Consider the following 24,569-nt stretch of genomic DNA (forward strand, 5'->3'; position numbering starts at 1 on the left):
ACCCCTTCTCTCCTGGACTCAGAGGTGCTTTAGTCTCAAGTGTGAACACGAGACTGAAGCCAAACTCATCAGTGTTCTCCCCCAAGATTCCTCCAACTGAGTTTGAGGGAAGGAGGCTCTTTCTCTTTAGTGGCAAAGCTACATGGATAGAAACCCAGAGGCTGCGGGCAGCTGTCTCCCTCTTTTTTTTTTTTGGTGGCGGTGCTGGGTCTTTGTTAAGGTATGCAGGCTTCTCCCGCTGGGAAGGGTTAGGGGGAGGTTAATTGCCCTAAGGCTTGTGGGCTGTGGTTCCTGACAAGGGATCACACCCTTTCCCCTGTATCTGCATTGAAGACGGGTTCTTAATCACAGGACCTCCAGGGAACTCCAATCTCTCTCCCTCTTTATATGGGAAAAAAAACAGCTGGACAGAGAAAAAGAAGCCAGCCTGACAGTGTTTGAGAGCATAAGGTCATTTTCTAAGGGTCTTGGTGTGGACCGATTCTTTCAGCAATTCTGTTTCCCCTGGGAGCTAGCCTCCAGAGGACCTAGGCAATTCAGTGACTTTCTGATTTTTGCAACCAAAAACTTCTGGCTAATCATGTAAATGGAGCACACTCATGCTGGTAATGACTGGGTAAATGAACGTCTCAGAGTTTCAATTTGAGAAATCTTTCCCATTAAGGGAACATTATTCTTAGGACTCGCATGAGTTTAACTACACCAGTCAAGCGCTGGAGATGGTCTCAAGAGTCATCTTCAGTCCTTTCGGAAAAAAGAGAAGAAAAGGAAAGTGAAGTTGCTCAGTCGTGTCTGACTCTTGACGACCCCATGGACTGTAGCCTACCAGGCTCCTCCGCCCATGGGATTTTTCAGGCAAGGGTACTGGAGTGGGTTGCCATAAAAAGGGCAGAGTATAAATACCCTCCTCCTGTGCCTGATGAAACTGACATCAGAGAGGAGGCTTGATCTGTTTATAATGACAGAGCTAATTTGTAGCAGCATCAAGGTGAGGACCCTGGGCCCTTAATTCTCTTGTCTAAAGCTATCCTGAGTTTAAGGGGAACTTTACTATAATAGATTTCAACATAGAGCAGCTCACAGTATTTTTTGTGATTTTTAATTGGTATCAGTCCATTTTTCTTTCCCTTTCCCTGGCCAGTCCATTCTTAAGATACTTGTTGAGCACATACGTGCCAACAGGCCCTCTGTTAGGTGCTGGTAACACTCCCAAGTGCATAAAGGGCCACTTTCTCTCTTAAGAATTTTACTATCTGGTGAGAAGGTAAATTTCTAGAAGTCAGTGCAATTGTGCATGATTAGAATTGCAATAGGGAACTGCTATGGATGCACCTAAGAGAACTACCCAGCCCTACCTTGCTCAGGGTGGGGTGAGGTGTTGGTCAGAGAAGACTTACCAGAGGGAATAATCTGAGGACTTTGTCATTCCAAACCAGGCCCATGGCTTACAATTTTTTACGAGTGTGAAGTCACCCTCCTCTGTTAAAGTCATGTTAAAACAAAAAGCAAAAAACAAACAAACAAAAGAAAACACATCAGAATTTCCATAGTGGTCCACTGGCTAAGACTCCACACTCCAATGCAAGGGGCCTGAGTTCAATTCCCGGTCAGGGAACTAGATCCTGCTTGCTGCAGCTAAGAGTTTGTGTGCCACATTTAAAGATACTGGAGTGTTGCAACTAAGAACTGGCCCAGTCAAATAAAAACAGACAAACAAAAGCATGTACTTCTTTTCAGGTGAGGCTCAGAAAAATGGAAAAAGGCAAAAATAGAGGTAACACTACCTAGGAAAGGGTTAAAAAAAAGCCACCAGTATAACACAAAATCAGTTAATAAGTGTCTCTATCTACCCAGCCCTACAGCAGCCGGCCACAGCCACTCCCATTTATTCTATCACTGCTCTCAATCAAAAGTTGCCAAACTGTGCAAAGAGGAACACCAGCCCTGTGAGACAGAGCTTGAGATCAGTGTTCTGTGATCAGATAAGTTCACAAAATCCTGCACACTCATTCTCTGCTTGGAGATAGGAGGAGGGAAACGGAACAGCTTGCTTCTTTCCAAGCCTCCCCTCCCAACCTGAATCTGCCTGAGGAATACTGTGATAAATATTTTGAATTATTTTTAACTTAACATGCCTAAAATTATTTAACCATAGATGCTTTTTTCCTGCCTGTACCACCTTACAAAACTGCAGAGCCTGCTTTAAGATATCTTCCTCTGACAAAGAAGTATGTTTGCCCCTTCAAACATTCTCATATAAAACTTACTATGCCATGTTGGATTGTTTCCAAAGCCTTGTATTTTCTTCTCAGGGGCTCTTGCATGCCTAAACTATTCCTGAGTTCTTTCAAACATCTCATCTCATCTTATACATAGTCACAACAACCTTGCGAAATTGGCATTATTTTAATCACAGATTATAGGTAAAGTAATTGAGGCTCAGAATGAGGAGAGTGAGCTTATGGTGACTGCTCTGAGGTTATCCAGCTAGCATTGACATAACTAGTATACCGTGAGTCTGTCTACCGCACTGTTCCTCTTCAGTAAATACATGCACAAGTAATAAACATCGAAAATAACTAAAAGATTCTAAAACTGGGTAGCGTACTTGAATTTCATCCAAAAATTCAAAGCAGAACCCAATGGAATCCTTGTGAATCAAGTAGACAGCAGCAGCTATATTCTTCCAAATGAATTGTGTTTGGCAGATAGAGATGGAGTAAGAATAATCCAAGCAAAACACACGGAGCGAATGGCCTATGGCTTAGCTCAGCTGGAACTTAGCCAAGTGAGGAGAACCAGAGGCGAGGAGACAGCAGTCGAGTGGTGGCCGAGCTGGCTGGCTCTCACTGTCAAGGTCTGCGCTGACTCTGAGCAGGCGATGGGAGCCAACCCAGAGTTTTTGAGCTGGGAATGGGGTTGAGGCATGACCATCACTGCACTTTAATGAGAGTGGTCAGGAGACAATCTGCCAGGAACATGGAGGACGCTTGCCTTGGGAAGAAAACGAAGGCCTGTGATCAGAGGAGAGAGGCGATTACACAGGGCTGACTCAGGTCTAAATGCCAGAGTCGGAGGGTGAGAAAGGAGCATATCACCGTCCTCATCTCAAAGCAGGGGCGGAAGAGGCCTGGGCTAACGAGACAGTCACGGCCTGGCTGACTCTGTAGTGTAAGAAAGCACAGAGTGTAAAGACTTTGATGAATAGTGCCCGGTCCCTGGAGAATGCTCAATGATTATTTGCTGGAAAATGAGTTATTTCATTTAGTTACATGATCTTTCAATATTGCGTGATAGGAACTTCAAATTGATGTATCACTTTTTTTTTTTTTTTTTCCCTATTACAAGTGTGTAGAAGGAAGAAAAGGATAATGTAATTCCACATCAAGAAGAGAAAAAGTTATATAGCACATGCAAAGTACTGCCTCAGCGTGGTTGCCCAGGCTAAGAATGACTTGATATCTGACTGAGGAATTTAGGAGTTAAACATCAGGGATTAGTGGCAAAGAGTAGACATAGATTCTAGGGTTGGGGCCACAGTTCTGGTAGCTAGCTAGTATCATGACTTTCCTGATATAAAAAGGTGATGGATAGATGGATTCAGTTTTTACTCATTCACTTTTACTCATAGTTCTTTTCTCTGTATGTTTTCTCCCAGGAGAGTATTATTCTAAACAGAGGATGTTTAAAAGCTCCTCCGTGCCCTCCTGGAGGAAGGCATGGCAACCCACTCCTGTATTCTTGCCTGGAGAATCTCATGGACAAAGGAGCCTGGCGGGCTACAGTCCGTAGGGTCACAAAGAGTCGGACGTGACTGAAGCGACTTAGCATGCATACACTTGTTTCTGTATGTTTTCACTTGTTTCTTTATGTTTTCTATAAAAGAACATTTTTTTAAACAAAGGATGTTGCAGCCATCAAACTGCCACATTACAGCCACCTGCACCGTGAGCCCTGAGGGATATCAAGGTAGAAATAAGATGCCCTCCATTTAGCAGTCAGCTGCTGCAGCCTCCCTTGAGGAGACTCAGAGTGAAAAAGCCCAGGATATTGGCCCTAGACAGCTGATGTGCATATCAAAGGAATAATTTCACTGAGCCCAGACCCTTGCATTTTCCCATACATAGAAAAACGCTAAATTCCTCCACTTGAGATATCTGGTTTTCCTTAGTTAACAGTACTTTTTTGATGTTCTGACTACCTGATTATTGTTGCAAAACCTCCTATGTATCCAGGCTCCTCCCTTTTGTCTTCGGAGCTATCAGAGCTGTCAAGAGTTTAAACCCAGCAATGTCCTGGGTTTAAGTCCTCAGCTTGGCCTGCAAACACAACAAAATTCTCAACTTTACAATTTTTCAGTTTTCTCAACTCTGAACATTTCATTCTAACAATACTTGATGAAAAATCAAGGATTTCAAACTCTCTAATAAAAAGTGAGTTAAGGGCTGGACAAAAGGAGCATATTTAAAGAAAGATAAACTAAATAAATTTTTAAGCTAGAATTGACCTTCCATTCAGTTTCATAAAAGTTCTTAAGAGGAGAAGATAATATTAAAATAATTGTGTATAATATAGAGTCATTAAAATACATAATGTTACCCACCTTCTACTTTTGCCCCAAATAAGATATTTCTAATCATGCTAATTCTGTCAAGTGGGTGTTATTCTCTCTAAATTGTAGGTAAGGTCCAGAAAAATTAAGTAGTTGTCTAAGTTCACCTACTTATTAAATAGCATAGGTCACCTGAAACAGTTTTTGAAGCAACGAGATATGAAGAGTTATTTTTAAGAGAGAAAAGTCAGTACTCTGACATAGGTCCACTCTACTACAAAGCCTTTAGCAGTTCAGTCAGTCTTCCTTCATTTTACCTAAAAATAATCATGTCAAATCGTAGCTGGAACGCAAGGTAAGAACAGGCAGTTTGACTTGTGAAGTAAGTTCTGTTATACATATGTTTTCCTTTTTACCCCCTGCAGAAATAACTCACATCTGAAATTATTTCCAGGTTGAAACCTGAACTTGTTGCTCTTCTGAGGGCCCCCTTGATTGGTCCATGAATTCATTCGTTCATTCACTTACCCAATATCCTCCAGGTGCCTACTACTTGTGGGCACATTAGGCTATAGCGGTAAGCCCCCAGGAGCCTCCTGTGTGGTGAAAATATAGACAAACCAGCCATCATAGTGACTCACGATAGGTGCCCAAAGAGAGGGGTACTATCTCAGCCTAGGGGAGTTAGAGGCAACTTCTTATGAAAAGTGATCACTGGAGAATGACTTAAAGGGAGAAGGTGAAGAGAGGCAGATACAAAAATGGAACATGTATTCATCCGAGGGCATGTATGTGATGTCTGGGTGCTTCATCTGTGTGTGTATCATTTAATCCTGCTGCTGCTGCTGCTGCTAAGTCACTTCAGTCATGTCTGACTCTTAGCGACCCCATGGACTGCAGCCTGCCAGGCTCCTCTGTCCATGGGATTTTCCAGGCAAGAGTACGGGAGTGGGTTGCCATTGCCTTTTCCATCATTTAATCCTAACAGTACCTTATGAACTGCAGTTGTCGTTGGCCGCATTTTTCACACTAAGCAAGGGAGGCTCATGATTTGGACTTTCCCTGGCCCTGCAATAAATGGCAACCAAGTTGCCAAGTTTGACTCCAAGCCTCATTCTCTTTCCATTACTTCCCCGCACAACAATGTTCTAGTTTCAGTTCTCTGACTTGGCACATAGAGATGTCAGGGTGGAAAACTTTAATCATGGTAGAAATGTCTGACTCTTTGTGAGTCCATGGACTGTGGCCTGCCAGGCTCCTCTGTCCATGGGATTCTCCAGGCAAGAATACCGGAGTGGGTTGTCATTTCCTTCTCCAGGGCATCTTCCTGCCCTAGGGATTGAACGCGTGTTTCCTGCATGGCAGGCAAATTCTTTACTATTGTCAAGCTAAGAGCTTGGTCTCTCAATCCTGTCCAACTCTTTGCAACCCAATGGACTGTAGCTGGCCCACCAGGCTCCTCAGCCCAGGGAATTTTCCAGATAAGAATACAGGAGTGGGGTGCCATTTCCAGGAAATCTTCCCAATCCAGGGATCAAACCTGTGTCTCTTAAGTCTCTTGCATTGGCAGGTGGATTTTTTACCAGTGGCACTGCTTGGAGAACTAAGAGGTAGCCTGTGTGATGCCAGCCAAGTCACTTCCCTCCTCTGTTGCCTTAATTTCCTAATGCATCAAAGTCAGGCTGAATTAGTGATGTCTAATTTCCCTTTCTCTTTAACACTGGGTATTTCTCTGTAAGCTTGGAGATGTGCCATGGCTGGAGTGGGGCTCTAGGTGCTGGGAGAGGGATGGGAGGGAGATAAGGAGAAAGGGCTATAAGGGAGGAGGCCCTGGGACTGTAGGAAAGTGGGGAGAAAGAGGGTGTGAGATGGACTTTGACATCTCGTGTGTGAAGGACAGGGGCTGAACTTGGGTGACGGTGGGGATAGGAGAGTTATTGTCAGAGGGACACCGTCTTTGGAGCTGATCTTATCTGTGAACTTTCTCTTCCTCCCCCACATGTCCCTGCTGACAATGGGACTCTCTCCTGTGTTGAAATCAGTGACAATATGTCTCCACCCACCCTTCCCAGTGCCCATTAGATAGACTAAAGTCTGGTAACTTTCAGATCTGTCTTCCTTTCATGAAGAACATGTGGCAAAATGCAAAACCATGGGCCCTGGATTGAGGTAGACCCTCGCTTGGGCCCTTACAAACTGTTGGCCAGGAACTATAAGACTTCAATGAGGAGAAGAAGAGACGATATAGAACCTTTGAGGATCGGATTGGAAGCCAGATTTTGCCCCTTACTGTCTCTGAGACCTTGACAATGTCATTTTAGCCACTCTGAACTTCACTTTCCTGTTCTATCAAGTAAGGTCAATACCCCCCATCTCGGCTTTGTTGTGAAGATTACATGAAATTCCAGCTTCTGAGAACAAGGTCTGAGATGTAGGGCTCAGTTTAGAGGAGTCTCAGGAGAAGCTCATGACTGCCAGTGGGAGGAAGTCGTTGCCCAAAGGAAGGAGGAGTGATGTGGGGGTGAGGGAAGAAAATGCGCTGTACAGACAGAAATAGAGGTGTCCACTGTGCTTGCCCCACATTAGACTGGACCTACAGTCAGTGGGAGCTCCAGAAGGTTTGGCACTTATGTGCTCCATAAACAAGCGCTGGATCTCCTTAGAGAAAGTATTTTCAAAGCACTTGTTCTGCGTAAGACTTCTTGCACTGGCGTTATTATCTGGTGGGCCATCTGCTCTAATTAAAATTTCACGGAGCTGGGGAATTTAGTACCCTAACCTCAGAGCGCCTGGTACACTTGGTGTTTTGTTGGAGGGTGATGTATTTGGAAAGATTAGAGGAGGATGAATTCTCTGCCAGCTTCTAACGAGGCAGAAGTGAAGGCTTTCTGCTAGGATGTTTTTGCTCTCTGGCACCAGGGGGTCAGAGATTAAATAATTTGCCACCAGACAGATGTTCTAAAGAGCTAATTAAAAAAACTGACACGTACCCAAGACCTCAGATAGTTAGATTTATATGCCTTTCTCTCTGGGAAGATCAAAATCACTGCAGCTTAAAATCGCTGCACTAAATGTTATTTCCAGAGAGTTCATGATTGAAATGAAAGGAGCATCTTTAAAGACATTCTTAATGATATGATATGTGTCTCTTAATGATATGAGTGTGTCTCAAATCTGAAGGCAATTTCAAAGAAGTGGAAAATCTTAAAAACAAAAAAAAAATACCCATGCTGGGCCTCATCCCAGACCAATATCTGGAAGGAAGGCCCTGGCAACAAATTTTCTTGAACTCGCTGAATGAATATGCAGCCAGGATTATGTACTTCTGCTTTAGAAATAAAACTACTTTAATATCTGTTCAAATCTTGGAGATATGGTCATGTCATATATGGGAGCATGATAGAAAGTGGAATTAGGCCTATTTGGTTGGAATGACAGATTGACCAAGCTCTTACTCTGTTCTAGTTAAGTTACTTAACCTTGGTAAAGGCTAAAGTTTCCTTACCTTTAAAATATGGCTATTAGTTCTTTAACAGATTTTTGTGAGGATTGAATGTGAACAATGTGTCCATGAGTAAAGCACCTGCTATATGCCCAGCATGGAGTAGACATTCAATAATACCATGGTAGTTACTACCATTTATTTTTACTAAAATGCTTTGTTGGGCATTTTAAGCCTACTTCTCGGGGCATGCTTATTGGTATAAATGAAAAGATGCTGAGCAGAGATGTGAAGATGAGCACACGTCAGCCTAAAGTAGTCAGCACGATAGACCACTTTGTCATACTGCAAACACGTAAGGAAACCACAGCCAGATTCACTCTCAGGGTATGTGTCTTGGAAGTCATAGTATGGATAAGTTACCTTTACCGCGAAAGATGCTCCAGGAAGTATTGTTAAAACTCTCTGGAATAAATGTCAATAAAAATTCCCAGGTAGTATTTTGCACTTAAACCAACAGTTGCTTCTTAACAACCACCTAGTAAATGTGGGCCTGGCTGTGTCTTCTTGGCTGCCAAGAAGCACAGTCAGTTATATCGCAATATAATTGCCCCAAAGGTCCAAACCCTTAGTTTTATCAGGCAGGGTTTGATTATTGATGCCCATGTTTCACAGAAAAGGGGGAGGGAGGTTAGTTCTGTTTTGCTCTCCCTTCTGCTAGTTTAGACTTTGGCTGTGACTTTTAGAGTGTTCAGAAAGACAGAAGGATGGCCAGTGCAGAGCAGACTTGCCTGAGACCTGACTACAACTTCTTGCCCTTTTAAGGCTGGAAATGCATGCCCTGTTTATACTGTGCTCCTTTATTTGTTTGGGGAAAATACTTAGGGGGACTTGAGAAAAGGCTGTGCCCTAAATCCTATACATCTTGCCTTTTTGCAGTTAGTATATTGTAAAGATCATGGCAAATATTAGTCTTTACTATTCTCCTTAGACTGACATCTGGCTCTGGGCCAGCCACCTACCCCTTCTTAATCACAGTTTCCTCGGCTACAAAGTAAAGGAATAGAACATACACATTATCATGCTTTCCTGATGATTAAATGAGGAGAATATGTAGATAAATAGCTGAGAAAAGAAGAGAAGCTAAAGGCAAAGGAGAAAAGGAAAGATATACCCTTGTGAATTTGCCTGCAATGCGGGAGACCTGGGTTCGATCCCTGGGTTGGAAAGATCCCCTGGAGAAGGGAAAGGCTACCCACTTCAGTATCCTGGCCTGGAGAATTCCATGGACTGTATAGTTTATGGGGTCGCAAAGAGTTGGACATGACTGAGCAATTTTACTTTCACCCATTTGAATGCAGAGTCCCAAAGAATAGCAAGGAGAGATAAGGAAGCCTTCCTCAGTGATCAATGCCAAGAAATGAAGGAAAACAATAGAACAGGAAAGACTAGAGATCTCGTCAAAAAATTTGAGATACCAAGGGAACATTTCATGCAAAGATGGGCTCAATAAAGGACAGAAATGGGATGGACCTAACAGAAGCAGAAGATATTATGAGGAGGTTGCAAGAATACACAGAACTATACAAAAAAGATTTTCATGACCCAGATAACCACGACGGTGTGATCACCCACCTAGAGCCAGACATACTGCAAAGAGAAGTCAAGTGGGCCTTAGGAAGCATCACTACAAATAAAGCCAGTGGAGGTGATGGAATTCCAGTTGAACTATTTCAAATCCTAAAAGTTGATGCTGTGAAAGTGCTGCACTCAATATGCCAACAAATTTCGAAAACTCAGCAGTGGCCACAGAAGTAGAAAAGGTCAGTTTTCATTCCAATCCCAGAGAAGGGCAATGCCAAAGGATGTTCAGACTACCCAAACTATCACACAATTGAACTTATCTCACATGCTAGCAAAGTAATGCTCAAAAGTCTCCAAGCCATGCTTCAACAGTATGTGAACCATGAACTTCCAGATGTTCAAGCTGGTTTTAGAAAAGGCAGAGGAACCAGAGATCAAATTGCCAACATCCACTGGATCATCGAAAAAGCAAGAGAATTCCAGAAAAACATCTACTTCTGCTTTATCAATTATGCCAAAGCCTTTGACTGTGTGGACCACAACAAACTGTGGAAAATTCTTCAAGAGATGGGAATATCAGACCAACTTATCTGCCTCCTGAGAAATATGTATGCAGGTCAAGAAGCAATAGTTAGGACTAGACATGGAACAACAGACTAGTTCCACATTGGGAAAGGAGTATGTCAAGACTGTATATTGTCACCCTGCCTGTTTAACTTATATGCAGAGTACATCATGAGAAATGCTGGGCTGGATGAAGCACAAGCTGGAATCAAGATTTCTGGGAGAAATATCAGTCCTCAGATATGCAGATGACATCACCCTTATGGCAGAAAGTCAAGAGGAATTAAAGAGCCTCTTAATGAAAGTGAAAGAGGACAGTGAAAAAGTTGGTTTAAAACTCAACATTCAGAAAACTAAGATCATGGCATCCAGTCCCATCACTTCATGGCAAATAGATGGGGAAACAGTGGAAACAGTGACAGACTTTATTTTTTTTTTTGGTACCACAATCACTGCAGATGATGACTGCAGCCATGAATTTAAAAGATGCTTGCTCCTTGGAAGAAAAGTTATGACTAACCAAGATAACATATTGAAAAGCAGAAACATTACTTTGCCAACAAAGGTCCATCTACTCAAAGCTATGGTTTTTCCAATAGTCATGTATGGATGTGAGATTTGGACTATAAAGAAAGCTGGGTGCTGAAGAATTGATCCTTTGGAACTGTGGTGTTGGAGAAGACTCTTGAGAGTCCCTTGGACTGCAAGGAGATCCAACCAGTCAATCCTAAATGAAATCAGTCCTGAATATTCATTGGAAGGACTGATGCTGAAGCTGAAACTCCAATATTTCAGCCACCTGATGCAAAGAACCGACTCATTTGAAAAGACCCTGATGCTGGGAAAAATTGAAGGCAGGAGGAGAAGGGGGCGACAGAGAATGAGATGGTTGGATGGCATCACTGACCTGATGGACATGAATTTGAGTAGGCTCTGGGAGTTGGTGATGGACAAGGAAGCCTGGCATGCTGCAGTCCATGGCATCGCAAAGAGTCAGACACGACTGAGCAACTGAACTGAACTGCTTCTTAGAAGAAAAGCTATGACCAACCTAGACAGCATATTAAAAAGCAGAGACATTACTTTGCCAACAGAGGTCTGACTCATCAAAGCCAGTAGTCAAGTATGGATGTGAGAGTTGGACTATGAAGAAAGCTGAGTGCCAAAGAATCAATGCTTTTGAACTGTGGTGTTGGAGAAGACTCTTGAGAGTCCCTTGGACTGCAGGGAGATCGTACTAGTCATTTCTAAAGGAAATCAGTCCTGAATATTCATTGGAAGGACTGATGCCAAACTGAAGTCCATCACTGACTCAATGGACATGAGTCTGAGTAAGCTCTGGAGTTTGTGATGGACAGGGAAGCCTGGTGTGCTGCAGTCCATGGGGTTGTAAAGAGTTGGACATGACTGAGTGACTGAGCTGAGATGTAGATAACATTTATTAAATGTATGCTATATCCTCTTCTCTGTTCTAAGTGTCTTGCATGTTGTAAGTATTAGCATGTATTAACTTACTATCATCTGTAAAGTAGATTCCCTTTACAGATGAGGAAACTAAGGTGAGGAGTGGTGACCAGTTTTCCCAAGGTCACACCACCAGAAAGTGGGAGCTGAGATAAGAGGTTGGCTTCAGGCTTGTGCTCTGAGTACTATATACTGTGCTTGTTTGTAGAATGCATGTGGTCATTATAGTGCTTCCTGGATTCCTCTGAGAGGTTCCAATCTGAAATAGACATGCCATGGCAACCATGATACACATAGTAAGTATTTCCCAAGTGCTCGCTGATAAATTAAGGAATTAAAAAGAGTACTAAGGGTCCAGGGCTTCCCTGTTCGCTTAGTGGTAAAGAATCCACCTGTCAATTCAGGAGACTCAGGTTCGATCTCTTGGTCAGGAAGATACTCTGGAAAAGGAAATGGCAACCCACTTTGTTATTCTTGCCTGGAGAATGCCATGGACACAGAAGCCCGGTGGGCTACAGTTAATAGGGCTGCAAGAGTTGGACATGACTGGATGACTAACCACCACCACCCATGGGTCTATATAGTTTTGTCTAGTAATGGATTTGTATTGGATTGTGTTTTTCGACACTTCACTTGAAAAGTAATCTCAGTGGCTCTGTCTGGCCAAGTTCTCATTCAAGGCTCATAGTAGTCTGGTCCCAGATGCCCTTTTCAACCTTATTATACCTCTGCTATTTACCTTGCTAGTGTAAGTTCTTACAAGGACAGACTTTACTGTTGTCTTTGTATGCCTCTTACTTAGGAGGAATCTAAAGAACATAGATTGAATGACTGTGAGTCATCATGAACTGCTACCCTGTTCCGACTCAGAGGGATTGGGTAGAGAGGGAGGTGGGAGGGGGGATCGGGATGGGGAATACATGTAAATCCATGGCTGATTCATGTCAATGTATGAAAAAACCCACTACAATATTGTAATTAGCCTCCAACTAATAAATGAAAAAAATAAAACCTGAAAAAATAAATAAATAAATAAAAGTAGGCACAGTCACTCCTTGGCTCTGAATGATTTCCTTAGTTGACAGCCCCATCCTCTGTAATCTCACATCCTAGTCCTGACACCAGCTAATGTGTTAAAGGTCACCATTTCACTGGCATCATCTTGTCTTTTTCTACAAGGCTGCCACTAATTGGGCTTAAGTTTTAGTTGTTTTTCTCATGAGGATGATGGATTTTCATCATTTGTCCACACTTCACTCTCTTCATTAGTAGATTTTGCCAATTTACACATTAAAATGAAAGAACTCTATTTTACTGGCAAGTTAATGTAGGAGTGGAGGTTTAAAAAATACTACTGTCAAATCTAACTTATATTGCTTATCCAGGAGGGCCCTTTTTAATGCTTAAAACTTGCTTTATGAAAGAGAAAGGATCTAAGATTTATTTTGCACCCACTGGTCCTAACATTGTAGTAAGAACTTGTGTTATTGCTCTTGATTTTGAAAACTTGAAAAGGAATAACACTTGGTAAGAGCCAGGCTTTGATGTCAGCAACATCTGGTTGTGAATTCTGGCCCTCAAACCCTTGTGCTGTATGATCTTGGCTCTGGGCAGAGTCTCTTAATCTCTCTAAATTTAAGTTGTCTTACCTGTGAACGGATATGATATCCGACATTTGATATTTGTGACTAAGCACACAGCACGTGCTTTATCATCAAGACTGTCACATAGATGAGGAAAGGGAAGCCCAGAGACATGAATTCTGGCTCTCCGCCTTCCAGTCCAATGGCAGGACTGCAATGCTCCGGCCACTCTGAAGTTAGGCGTGATCACATGACTTTCATGGGACAATGAAATGGGAGGATAAATGCTGTGTCTCCCTTTCACTTGTCTCCAGAAGCAATAAGAGCCAATGCGCGATTCACCATGTTCTTTCCTCCCTGCTTCTGCAAGCATGACAAGCACAGAGATAGAACTTCTCTTGGCCTAGGTTGATGGCTGAAAAGCCAGGTATCCTGTGATGCATGTAGGATGAGTGACACTTATGACTTTGTTGCTTTAAGCCACTGATTTGGGGGTGTGAATGAATTCTGGTATAAAAACCAGTAACAACAACATCACAAACAAACAAAAAAAACAACCAGAACTTCACCTTGTTTGAGATTTAGAAACCCTCAGAGGAATTTTTATTAAGGCTCTGTTAAATGGGAGGGTTTTGTTGTTTGTGGAACTCAAAAAGTTACCGTAAGCTTTCATAGCAAGGGAACTGAGGGTTGAGCTTGAATGATCGAAAACATGCTAATGAATATTTACAGAACAAATCCATATACTTACTTTTATAAAAGACTAAAGTGTAAGTTCTTAGAAGGAATAAACAAGAGCGAGGGGAATAGAAAGAGGATGCATGGGATAGGGTTTAGAAAGAGAGATTTAAATACTGCCCTTTGTCTCGTTTAAATCTCTGCTCTAACGTTATTCTAGAATACTGAATACTAAAAGCTGTTTTCTCCCCTTAGGAAAATATCAACATCGATGAAGCCTCCAGATGCCTGGTGAAACATATACTTGCCAATGAGTGTGACTTGATGGAGTCCATTCAGCCTGACATCGTGAAGCCACATCTCACATCGACCAAGGTTGTCAGCTGCTCCAGCTGCTCCAAATCCTAGTGGGCTCCTGTGCTGGAATATGGTGGGAGGAATCCAATCATCTCATGAATTGCGTCTCAAATCCTACCATCTTGGATAAATGTCAGGATGGGGATACAGCTGGGGCAAGCCAAAGACCTATGCCTGTGTCTTTCTTTCCTCCAAGAGAAATAGCAAATGTTCCTTTTTATGTTTTTTTTCCCCCCACAGCATCAGCACAGTGTTTACAAGCTTTTAAAATATTTAGTCTGTTACAACATTCTGTCTTGTAGCTGACTGTAATTCTGCACAAACAGAGTTGGCCCTATTATTTGCATCTTTGGGTCAGCCAGGGCCTCAGGTCTGAAAGAGAAAGGGGACAAGAACAGAGTAGCTGTCAAGTTAAGCGCTGGCTTTCACTTTGCCCCTGGAGTCTTTGTCCAGACGTCAGTACATCCTCTGCTGCTCTGACAGGCCTATTAAGTAGAAGCCGTCCTTTCTCCAGAGATGACCTCCATTCTCAACAGACCTGGAGTTGTCTCTGATTTAGCTCTTCAGAGTCATGGATACAGGCTTCCTGTGCTTTTCTTGCTTTTATTGTCAATTGCCGTGCCCTGAATGTTGGTTTCACTGAAAACTTTATGAAAAGACCTCCCCTGGTATGTGCCTTTCTGTTAGCTTTCTCTGACCCAAGCTGTGGGACTCTTCTGTATGTGTAATATATATTATACATATTTTCACAAGTGAAAAATAAAACATGAAAAGATGCTGTTTCCTTATTTCTGCAAGTGCTTCAAGTTTCTTAGTATTCTGAACTTTTTTTTTTTTTGGACCAGGTGTCCATTGTTCTCTCGACCCATTTCTAAAATTTGATTTCAAAAAAGAGATGTGAGAGACGCAGTTAAATGAAGGATACTGTTAAAACTGAGATGAGTCATGCATCTCATCTGTACCTACAGTTCATATCGGCATGTAGGCCAGGAGTATAAGCAGTGTATCTACACAATTTCTGGTTAAGCAGAGGAATGTATTTTCATATATTCTGGTCAGGAAAGCTGCCAAACCAGCCAACACACAGAGAAACAACTAAAACATGCATGTTGATATCTTGCTTTACACGCTGGCTGTGGTGCAGGTATGCTGCAGGTAGCCACTGCTTTTGAAGGGCATTAGTTTTCATTGATGTTGATAATAGATCGGAACTTGGTAACAGATGTTTTTTTGGGTGTCCTACCCATATTATCTTGGCATTCATTGTCTCCATAAATACCAACCACATCGCTTCCTATTATTCGTGTTTGTGATCCTTTCCCTAAGGGCATTCTCTGGTCCCTGGAACTCTTGACCCATGAGGCAGGCAGGCCAGTGAGTTAATATCTCCAGAGCATCCCTCAACCAATGACAGCAGAGATTGGGGGATAAATACCTTAGGTTCTTTTTCTTTCAGGAAGACCAGTTCTGAGCATGCCCTCTGCAGTCTCTTAGACACCCCCAGTGGGGTTAATAGCCCTTGGTTCCCATAGGGGAGACCTTCCCACATGCCTCATCCTTTATGGTCTTCATTTCACCCTTACTGGCTTTCATACTTATGAGCTTCATTTTCTCCTTTCCTCACCGCCTCACTCTTCTATAAGGGCTTCCTGGGTCACTTTCTAGATAAGCTACTTTCACTCAAATCCTTGTTTCAGGGTCTTATGGTAGAAACCAAAACCTGCCCAAGTTACTTGGGACAGAAGTGATTTAGGAAGCTGGGGCTTGACACCAGCTTTTGAATTGAATGACTCACTACCTAGGTGGTAGCAAGGACCCCCTTACTGGTGGATAATATGGGGGAGCCAATCCCTGGCCAGCTATAGTACCATAATTACTAAGACTCTCATCAGGTGGATTGAAATAGAATACAGTCAGAAGTAAAATCTTACACTGCTCTTGTGTTGGAAAGACATGCAATAGCAGAGTTCATTAACTTTCATGAAACTCTATAGGGAAAAAAAAATTACAGGCTTGTGTCAGTCAACACTTGACTCGAGATTTGGTGTAAAAGTTTAAAGACTTCCAACCAGCAATCAAAGTGACCCTCACTTCCTTCAGCTACAGGATAGACTGTGCTGAAAATCAGGCCTAAGACGTGATTTTAGGAGAAGGAAAAATACAAAGGAGGCCAAGTTCACAGGGCTAGCAAGGCTTTTCCACTAAAATCAGGGTCTTTGTAGGGAAAGAGACACGAAGCATGGGAGGAAACATTCGGGTAGATGCTCTTAAGAGTCTTGAACCCAGAGAGTCTTCTGAAATTCTGCTCCAGATAAAGAGGCCCTTACCCCTTCCTGTGGAGAATGGCTGGTGACCACGTTAAAACCCCACCTCAGCAGGACGTTTTATAAGGTGATGTTTCCCTTCTCAAGCTCTGCTCCCATCTCCCTTCATTGCTTCTAGACAAATACTTAGGATCAAATCTCAGTATGACTTGAGTGGGAAAGTATGATCCATGTTTCAAGATGAGACGGATTATTAATGAAATGAACTATTGAACCTGGCTCATGATTGCTACTAGGAATCAGGAGGATATTCTGAGGAACTGGTCTTGAGACACTGGATCAGAGAGGACAGAACTTAAGGTCGCATAACAATCTCTTTGTTGGAGAGCACTCTTATGTGAGTTAATTTTTAACATTCTGGCAAGTACACTTGGAGCTGGTCCCGATGTGCTACTGGAATAGCCCTTAAAAGCTTGGAAACGAGGTTGGCCTAAAATAAATGATGTGGTTATGCCAGAACCACCTTGGCAAAGCATTGGAGAAGAGTTCCAAGGTCTCAGAGAGGTGGGCATGTTATAATGTGTTTATTTTGTAATGTCAAAGAAACTACCAGCTGATTATGTTCCCTGGGAGAGCCAAGACGACATTCGCTTCACTAGAACAATAGGGTTGTTTAGTCACTAAAGTCACGCCCAATTCTTTTGTGACCCCATGGACTGTAGCCCGCCAGGCTCCTTTGTCCATAGGATTTCCCAGCAAGAAGACTGGAGTGGGTTGCCATTTCCTTCTCCAGGGGATCTCCCCCACCCAGGGATCGAACCCACATCTCCTGCACTGCAGGTGGGTTCTTTACCACTGAGCCACCAGGGAAGTCCCAAAAAACCAACAATCCCCTAAAGAGGGATGCCAACTTCAGAGAGAGGGGCAGTGGTGCCTGTTCCCCATAGACCAGACTTGAGACTGTAAATGTGCTCTTGTGGTTTGCTAGGAATGATACCCTGCATGGTTCAAAATGTGGTTACTACTAAGTGATATGGTATATGTAGTGCTGAGTCCTAGATAGCTAGCATCAAAGGGAGCACAAAGCCTTCCACTATCCCTTTAAATAATCCACCTAAGAAAGTGGGCTTCCTGTCCTACTGTGTAGCCCAGGGAACTATATTCAATATCCTGTGATTAGCCATAATGGAAAAGAATATGAAAAATAATATATATATATGTTTATAACTGAATCACGGTGCTGTATAGCAGAAATTAACACAACATTGGAAATCAACTATGCTCCAATAAAATAATAAATTGAAAAAGAAAAGGAAAAGTGTCCTTCCCCTTTTTATAACTTCAGGTTCTGCTGGGTTAGAACTCTTGATACTTCTACCAGGGGACACAGTAAATCTACAACTTCGGCTGCAGCCTGATCATTCTTGGCTCTTATGCCCCGGGGCCAGCAGTCAGAGAAGGCAGTTACTGTGTGGACAAGGGTAATTCATCCTGATCGGGACGAGGCCGTAGAGTTGTTGCTAAATAATGGAGCAGGAAGGAGTATGTCTGGAAATCATGGGACTCACTGGCCTGCGTCTTGATGTGTCCCTGGTGAGAAACGAGAGGGCAATTGCCGCTACAACATCTTGATGAGGACAAGCAACCAGGGACTCATCCTCTAAGGGCTCGAAGACTGAGTTACTGTACCACATGATGAACCCAGACGAGAAGCAGCCTGGTCTAGGGCGTGGAAGTAATAAAGGAGGGAAATGATGAATATCAGTTATGGCTTCAAGATTAGCCACAGCAGGAGACTACAGGCCTCCTGTTTTAAGTTCTCTCTTTCTTGGTCTCTCTTTTGGAACTATAACAAGTGATCTTAAAAAAAAAAAAAAAATCAGTGAGAAGACAGAATGAACTTGACCTGCAACATGAGTGAATCTGGGTAATGCGTGCAGTGGGGCTATGGTAGACCATAGCAGAGGAAAGACTGAGGGCAGGAGGTGAAGGGGGCGACAGAGGATGAGATGACTGAATGGCCTCATGGATCCAAAGGACTTGAGTTTGAGCAAACTCCGGGAGGTGATGAAGGACAGGGAAGCCTGTGTGCTGCAGTCCATGGGGTCGCAGAGAGTCAGACAGGACTGAGCGGCAGAATAACAACAACAGCAATAGCAGAGGAAGTGAACAATCCATTGCAATCCCCTGACATCCCCCGCGATTCTACCTTAACATGTTCTTTTAGGTGCATGAAGCATATTTGTCTCGCACGCTGGACAGATGCTAGTGCTACAGAGTTAATGCCTTCAGGAGCAGCCTCATCTGAGACTAATGTAAACGGGTAGATAAGTACTTCAGCTTCCTCACCTCTCAGGCGGGATGCACCTGAGCCTCGCTGTATTCACTCAGAGACCCTCAGGGTAGCTGAGTCAAGTTTTACTCAGGGGCAACCTGAGCATTATCACACCCCTTTTTTTCCTTTCCTTCCCAGTCTCACTGCTCTTCTATCAGTGCTCCCAAAGATCACCTCCCAGTTCAGAGATTTTCATGTTTGATTGAGTTACAGTTGCTGGTGGCTCTTAACATGTCTGAACATCGAGACAATAGTCCTTATTACCATGCAATCGCTAGTCCACCGCTTTTGCAGCTAAACATGCACTGAAATGTGATGTCTAAGATATGTATGGTAAGAGCAGAACCAAGTATAATAACCCTCATTCATCACAGAAAATTGTTACGTATACTGTTTGCAAAATGAATATTCATGGATTCCTTCTCTCCCTTGACGAATATTCATTGAACAGTAACTGTATTCCCACACTTGGCAGGATACTGTTGTGGACATGTGAATAACTAAGTCGTGGTCTCAGATCTTAAAGTGTTATGATCACCTAGGAGACACAAACATGTAAATAATTCACCATGAATCAAGAAAGAAGTCAGATGTCCAAACCAAGATATCTCTTCTGAAAACATGATTTGTTTCTAAATACAGAGGCTGCAGCTCCAAATGTATTTAAGGAAACAGAATATATGTGCCTACATACATTCTTCCTGGGACACTGGAATCTAGCCACTTTAGACTGCTTTGTTCAGTTAGCTTTCCTGCTGCCTGCAATATTCTTTTCCTTTCTTTGCCTGGAAATCCTGCCCATTCCTTAAAGATGAGCACTGTAACACAACCTTTTAGTCTCGTCTATCTCTGTGGGTGCATGTTAAGTCGAGTCAGTTGTGTCCAACACTTTGTGACCCAATGGACCATAGCCCACCAGGCTCCTCTGTCCAAGGGATTCTTCAGGCGTGAATACTGGAGTGGGTTGCCATGCCCTCCTGTCATTCCCTACCCAAGGATTGAACCTGGGTCTTTTATGTCTCCTGCATTGGCAGGTGGGTTCTTTACCACTAGCGCCACCCGGGAAGCCTGTCTGTCTCTGTAAATGAGGCCAATTTTCTTACAATTTGCACCGCTCTTGATTGATGCTATCATCAAACACTCATATACTGCATTATAGTGCTGTGTCAACTGTTATTTATAGAACACATACTATAGGACAATCACTGATGTGCAACTTTATTATGCCATTCAATTCCCATAGCAACGCTACACAAAAGTATTCATCTCCTCATTTTATATATGAAGAAATTGAAGTACACAGATGTTGAACAATTTGCCAAAACTCACACAGAAACCAACTGGCAACGCAAGGACTCCGAACCAGCAGCCTAATTCCAGCATACTTTAAATGGGCGAAACGTGTAGTGTGCACATACACAGGAATAAAACTGTGACAAGAAAAAAATTAGGACCATGGGAGAAAGCAGTATGAGATTATTGTTTCCCCCACTGCAATATATTAGTGGCACCACGGAGCGTAGTCCTGGTGTTTTTCTGCAGGAAGAAATCCCAGGAATCCTTTATACCACTATTGTCATCTACCTATTTTTTCATCACTTCTCCATCCATGACTCACGTTCAGATGTTGGAACTAGCATTATACGTGGGTTTAAACTTGGATGCCTCTCAGTTTTTTCTGTCTGAAAATATTCTTGGCTTTCTGGGATCCCCAAGCACCACACAACTCCCCAGTACTGTAAGAGAAGAGAGCACGAGAAATCCCAATAAACAGGTCTGAAGTGCTGACGGACTGGTCACAGTAACTGTCAAAGACGAAGGCAAATGCCTCTGAGGAGCAAACGAACAGTATTTCACTGCATTGACAAGTGAAATTTTCCGTTTCAACAAACCCACTTATTTTGTTCAATCTGATAGTTTCTCAAATTAAAAGACGTTTACTCCTTGGAAGAAATGTTACGACAAACCTAGACAGCATATTAAAAAAACAGAGACATTACTTTGCCAACAAAGGTCCATCTGGTCAAGGTTATGGTTTTTCCAGTGGTCATGTATGGATGTAAGAGTTGGACTATAAAGAAAGCTGAGCACCGAAGAATTGATGCTTTTAAACTGTGGTGTTGGAGAAGACTCTTGAGAGTCCCTCAGACTGCAAGGAGATCCAACCAACCCATCCTAAAGGAAATCAGTCCTGAATATTCATTGGAAGGACTGATGCTGAAGCTGAAGCTCCAATACTTTGGCCACCTGATGTGAAGAACTGACTCATTTGAAAAGACCCTGATGCTGGGAAAAAGTGAAGGCAGGAGAAAAAGGGGACGACAGAGGATGAGATGGTTGGATGGCATCACTGACTCAACAGACATGAGTTTGAGTAAACTCCGAGCATTGGTGATGCACAGGGAAGCCTGGCGTGCTGCAGTCCAGGGGTCGCAAAGAGTCAGACACGACTGAGTGACTGAACTAACTGACTGATAGCTTCTCGGAATGTTAATATTCAGGCACAGGCTTTAGTATATACCTACTTCCCCAGTGGCTCAGTGGGTAAAGAATCCACCTGCAATTCAGGAGACACAGGAAATGCTGGTTCTACCCCTGGGCCAGGAAGATCCCCTGGAGGAGAAAATGGCAACCCACTCTAGTATTATTGCCTGGGAAATTCCACGGACAGAGGAGGAGCAAAGAGTCAGATACGAATGAGCACATGGCATGCAAGTGTGATATGCTCACTGAGACTGTAATGGTAGACATAAAATTCTGAAATTCATAACTCCAGCTGGCCCAGATTATGCTTTCTATTAGGACAAAATTTTGTTTCAAAAGAGCTTAGAGAAACCTGATGAAAGTTTTATTTTAATGTGAAATATCAAAGAGTTGCTATTACTTCTAATACAATACAATGTGTATGTTTCATCCTCAACTGAACTTTTAAGAAGCTACCTTATGCCAGATGTGTAACATCAATCAATTTGCATTCATTGAACCATTATATGACTGCTTGAGGAAGTTGCTGTGCATTTAAGTAGATCACATGTTAAGGTCTCTACTAAAATGCAGAGTGCTTAATATATGCTAGTTTCTTTCCTTTTTCTGTGATAGCTGTTGTCATGGAAACATGAGGAATAAAAGTCATGGGTCCCTGCTCTTTAAATTTGCTCTTTCCTTGGGGAGAGTAATGGGACAGGCAGAAGATACCATTACAGATCAAGAAATGAAGACGGTTTCTGTTTCCATTACATAAAGAGTCCTCATTTTTATTTCACTATTATAATAATTATTAATAGTTATTATCTATTGCTCAGTTCTATACTGTAACTTTCAAACATAATGTCATTTCATCATCACTACCACCTTATTGGGGGAGAGTGATTTCACACTTTATGGATAAGAAAAGAGAATGATAAAAAATAATATCCACATATATTACGTGATTCTGGCAGGATTTCCAGTCAACACATCTTCCTTTATGTCCTCCAAAGCAAAGGCCCTCATCCCTCCTGGCTAAAGTGGCAGATCTAGAGATGAGCCTGTGATCCAACCGACCCGCAGAGTCCTCTGCTGTGCCTCCCGCCACTTCCCATCAGTGCTTTAGGAAAGGGGGCCACAGGAAATTGCCGTCATTTTCTCACGCCATGTGACATGTGACAGATGACAGTTGGATGAGCCTCAGTGGCTCAGATGGTAGAGAATCCACCTGCAGTGCAGGAGACATGGGTTCAATCTCTGGGTCGGGAAGATGCCCTGGAGAAGGGCATGGATACCCACTTCAGTATTCTAGTGTTCTTGCCTGGAGAATCCCGTGGACAGAGGAGCCTGGCGGGCTACAGATCATGGGGCCACAAGAGTCGGACCCGACTGAGCGACTCACACTTTCTTTCATTCCAATACGCAGAGAGATGTGGAGGCCAGCTTGAGAGAGGAGGGCAGGCAGAAGTGATAGCACTTGGTCCAGCTGTGTATGACCCCTGATTTAAACTTTAACTTGCCAGTTCACACGAAGCAGTAAAATCCTCTTTGGTTTCTTTGTTCATCTGTTTCAGACATTTTGAATTGCTCTTTTGCCACTTGAAACTCAGACTCTGCTGAAAATACAACCACACAATTAAAACTGGTTTTGTACGCACGTATTTGTGTACTGGTCCATGTTTTTTTTTTTAACTAATTTTATTGGTTTATGACATTATATAAGTTTTATGAATATAGCATTATAGTTTTACTTCTACACTATAGCATGCTGCTGCTGCTGCTAAATCGCTTCAGTCGTGTCCGACTCCATGCGACCCCACAGACGGCAGCCCACCAGGCTCCCCCGTCCCTGGGATTCTCCAGGCAAGAACACTGGAGTGGGTTGCCATTTCCTTCTCCAATGCATGAAAGTGAAAAGTGAAAGTGAAGTCGCTCAGTCTTGTCCGACCCCTAGCGACCCCATGGACTGCAGCCCACCAGGCTCCTCCATACACAGGATTTTCCAGGCAAGAGTACTGGAGTGGGCTGCCATTGCCTTCTCCAACACTATACCATGTTCATTACCAAAAGTTTAGATTCCATTTGTCATCAAACAGCTGATCCCCTTACCCACGCCATCCCGCTATCCCCCTTCTCCTCTGATAATCACTATTCTGTTCTCTGTATCTATGTGTTTGTTGTGTTTCTTTAATTATTTTAAGTTTCACAAATGAGTGAACTCATACTGTATTCTTATTTCTCCACCTGATTTATTTCGCTTAGTGCAATAACCTCAAGGTCTATCCATACTGTTGCAAACGGCAAGATTTCTTCTTTTTTGTGGATGATTTGTATTATATTTTATACATATATATATGCATACCACATCTTTATTCATTCACCCATTGATGGGCACTTAGGCAGTTTCTATATCTTAGTCACAGTAAATAATGCAATGATGAGCAGAGGGGAGAAGATAACTTTTTAAATTAGTGTTCTCACATTCTCTGGATAAATACCCAGAATCACATAGCAGTTCTACTCTTAATTTTTTGAGGAATCTCCTTACTGTTTTCCATACTAGCTGCATCAATTTACATTCCCAGCAAAATTAGATGAGGATTCCTCCAGGTGTCTAAAGTTTTCTTAAAATAATAGCTCTCACTTAAATAGGAGATTTTTATAAGCATTGGAGGCTTTACTTCAAATATTCTACTAGTAGGGAAATAGGTAGAGTCATGACTGATGGAAGAACAATGTTTTATGTTAATAGTAACTAAATAGTCAGTATCCCCAAAGTAAATAGGTAAATAGTGACAAGGGGCTTATAGATTAAAAATAAAGCATACAAATGCTTTTTGGGAATAGATGCCATTGTGAAATTACTGTAGATGAAGTTCTAATGGGCATAATATACCACTTGTAGTATTTAAATTAATATTTTGAAAGTAATATAAAAATGCTTTTTAAAAAATTCTAATTTAAATTGGAATTTGGGATTAACAGATACATGGTACTAACAAGGACACTAACAAGGACTTACTATATAACACAGTGAACCATATTCAATATCTTGAAATAACCTAAAATGAATGAGATATATAACCTAAGAATGAATATATATTATATATTTATTATGTATGTATACACATAACTGAATCACTTTGCTGTATACCTGAAACACTGTAAATCAACTATGTTCACTTCAATAAAACATTAAATTAAAAAATGCTTTAACCAGATGGTGTTTGCAAATCAAGAATCAGGAGACAGTTATTACTGAAATTCCATAAAATAAGTT

General features: G+C 42.3%; 1 protein-coding gene across 1 annotated transcript in view; it reads left to right on the top strand.

The window, feature by feature from the left end:
- The window catches only part of RAB38 (RAB38, member RAS oncogene family), a 61,261-nt gene extending 46,249 nt beyond the window's left edge, over positions 1-15,012 (top strand). The window contains exon 3 of the mRNA XM_043452317.1: positions 14,123-15,012. Within this exon, the coding sequence (XP_043308252.1) occupies positions 14,123-14,275 (153 nt within the window). The 3' untranslated portion in view covers positions 14,276-15,012. The remainder of the gene's footprint in view (positions 1-14,122) is intronic.
- Positions 15,013-24,569: the final 9,557 nt, after the last annotated feature.

Source organism: Cervus canadensis, chromosome 29, assembly GCF_019320065.1.
Source record: "Cervus canadensis isolate Bull #8, Minnesota chromosome 29, ASM1932006v1, whole genome shotgun sequence".
NCBI classification, from domain to species: domain Eukaryota; kingdom Metazoa; phylum Chordata; class Mammalia; order Artiodactyla; family Cervidae; genus Cervus; species Cervus canadensis.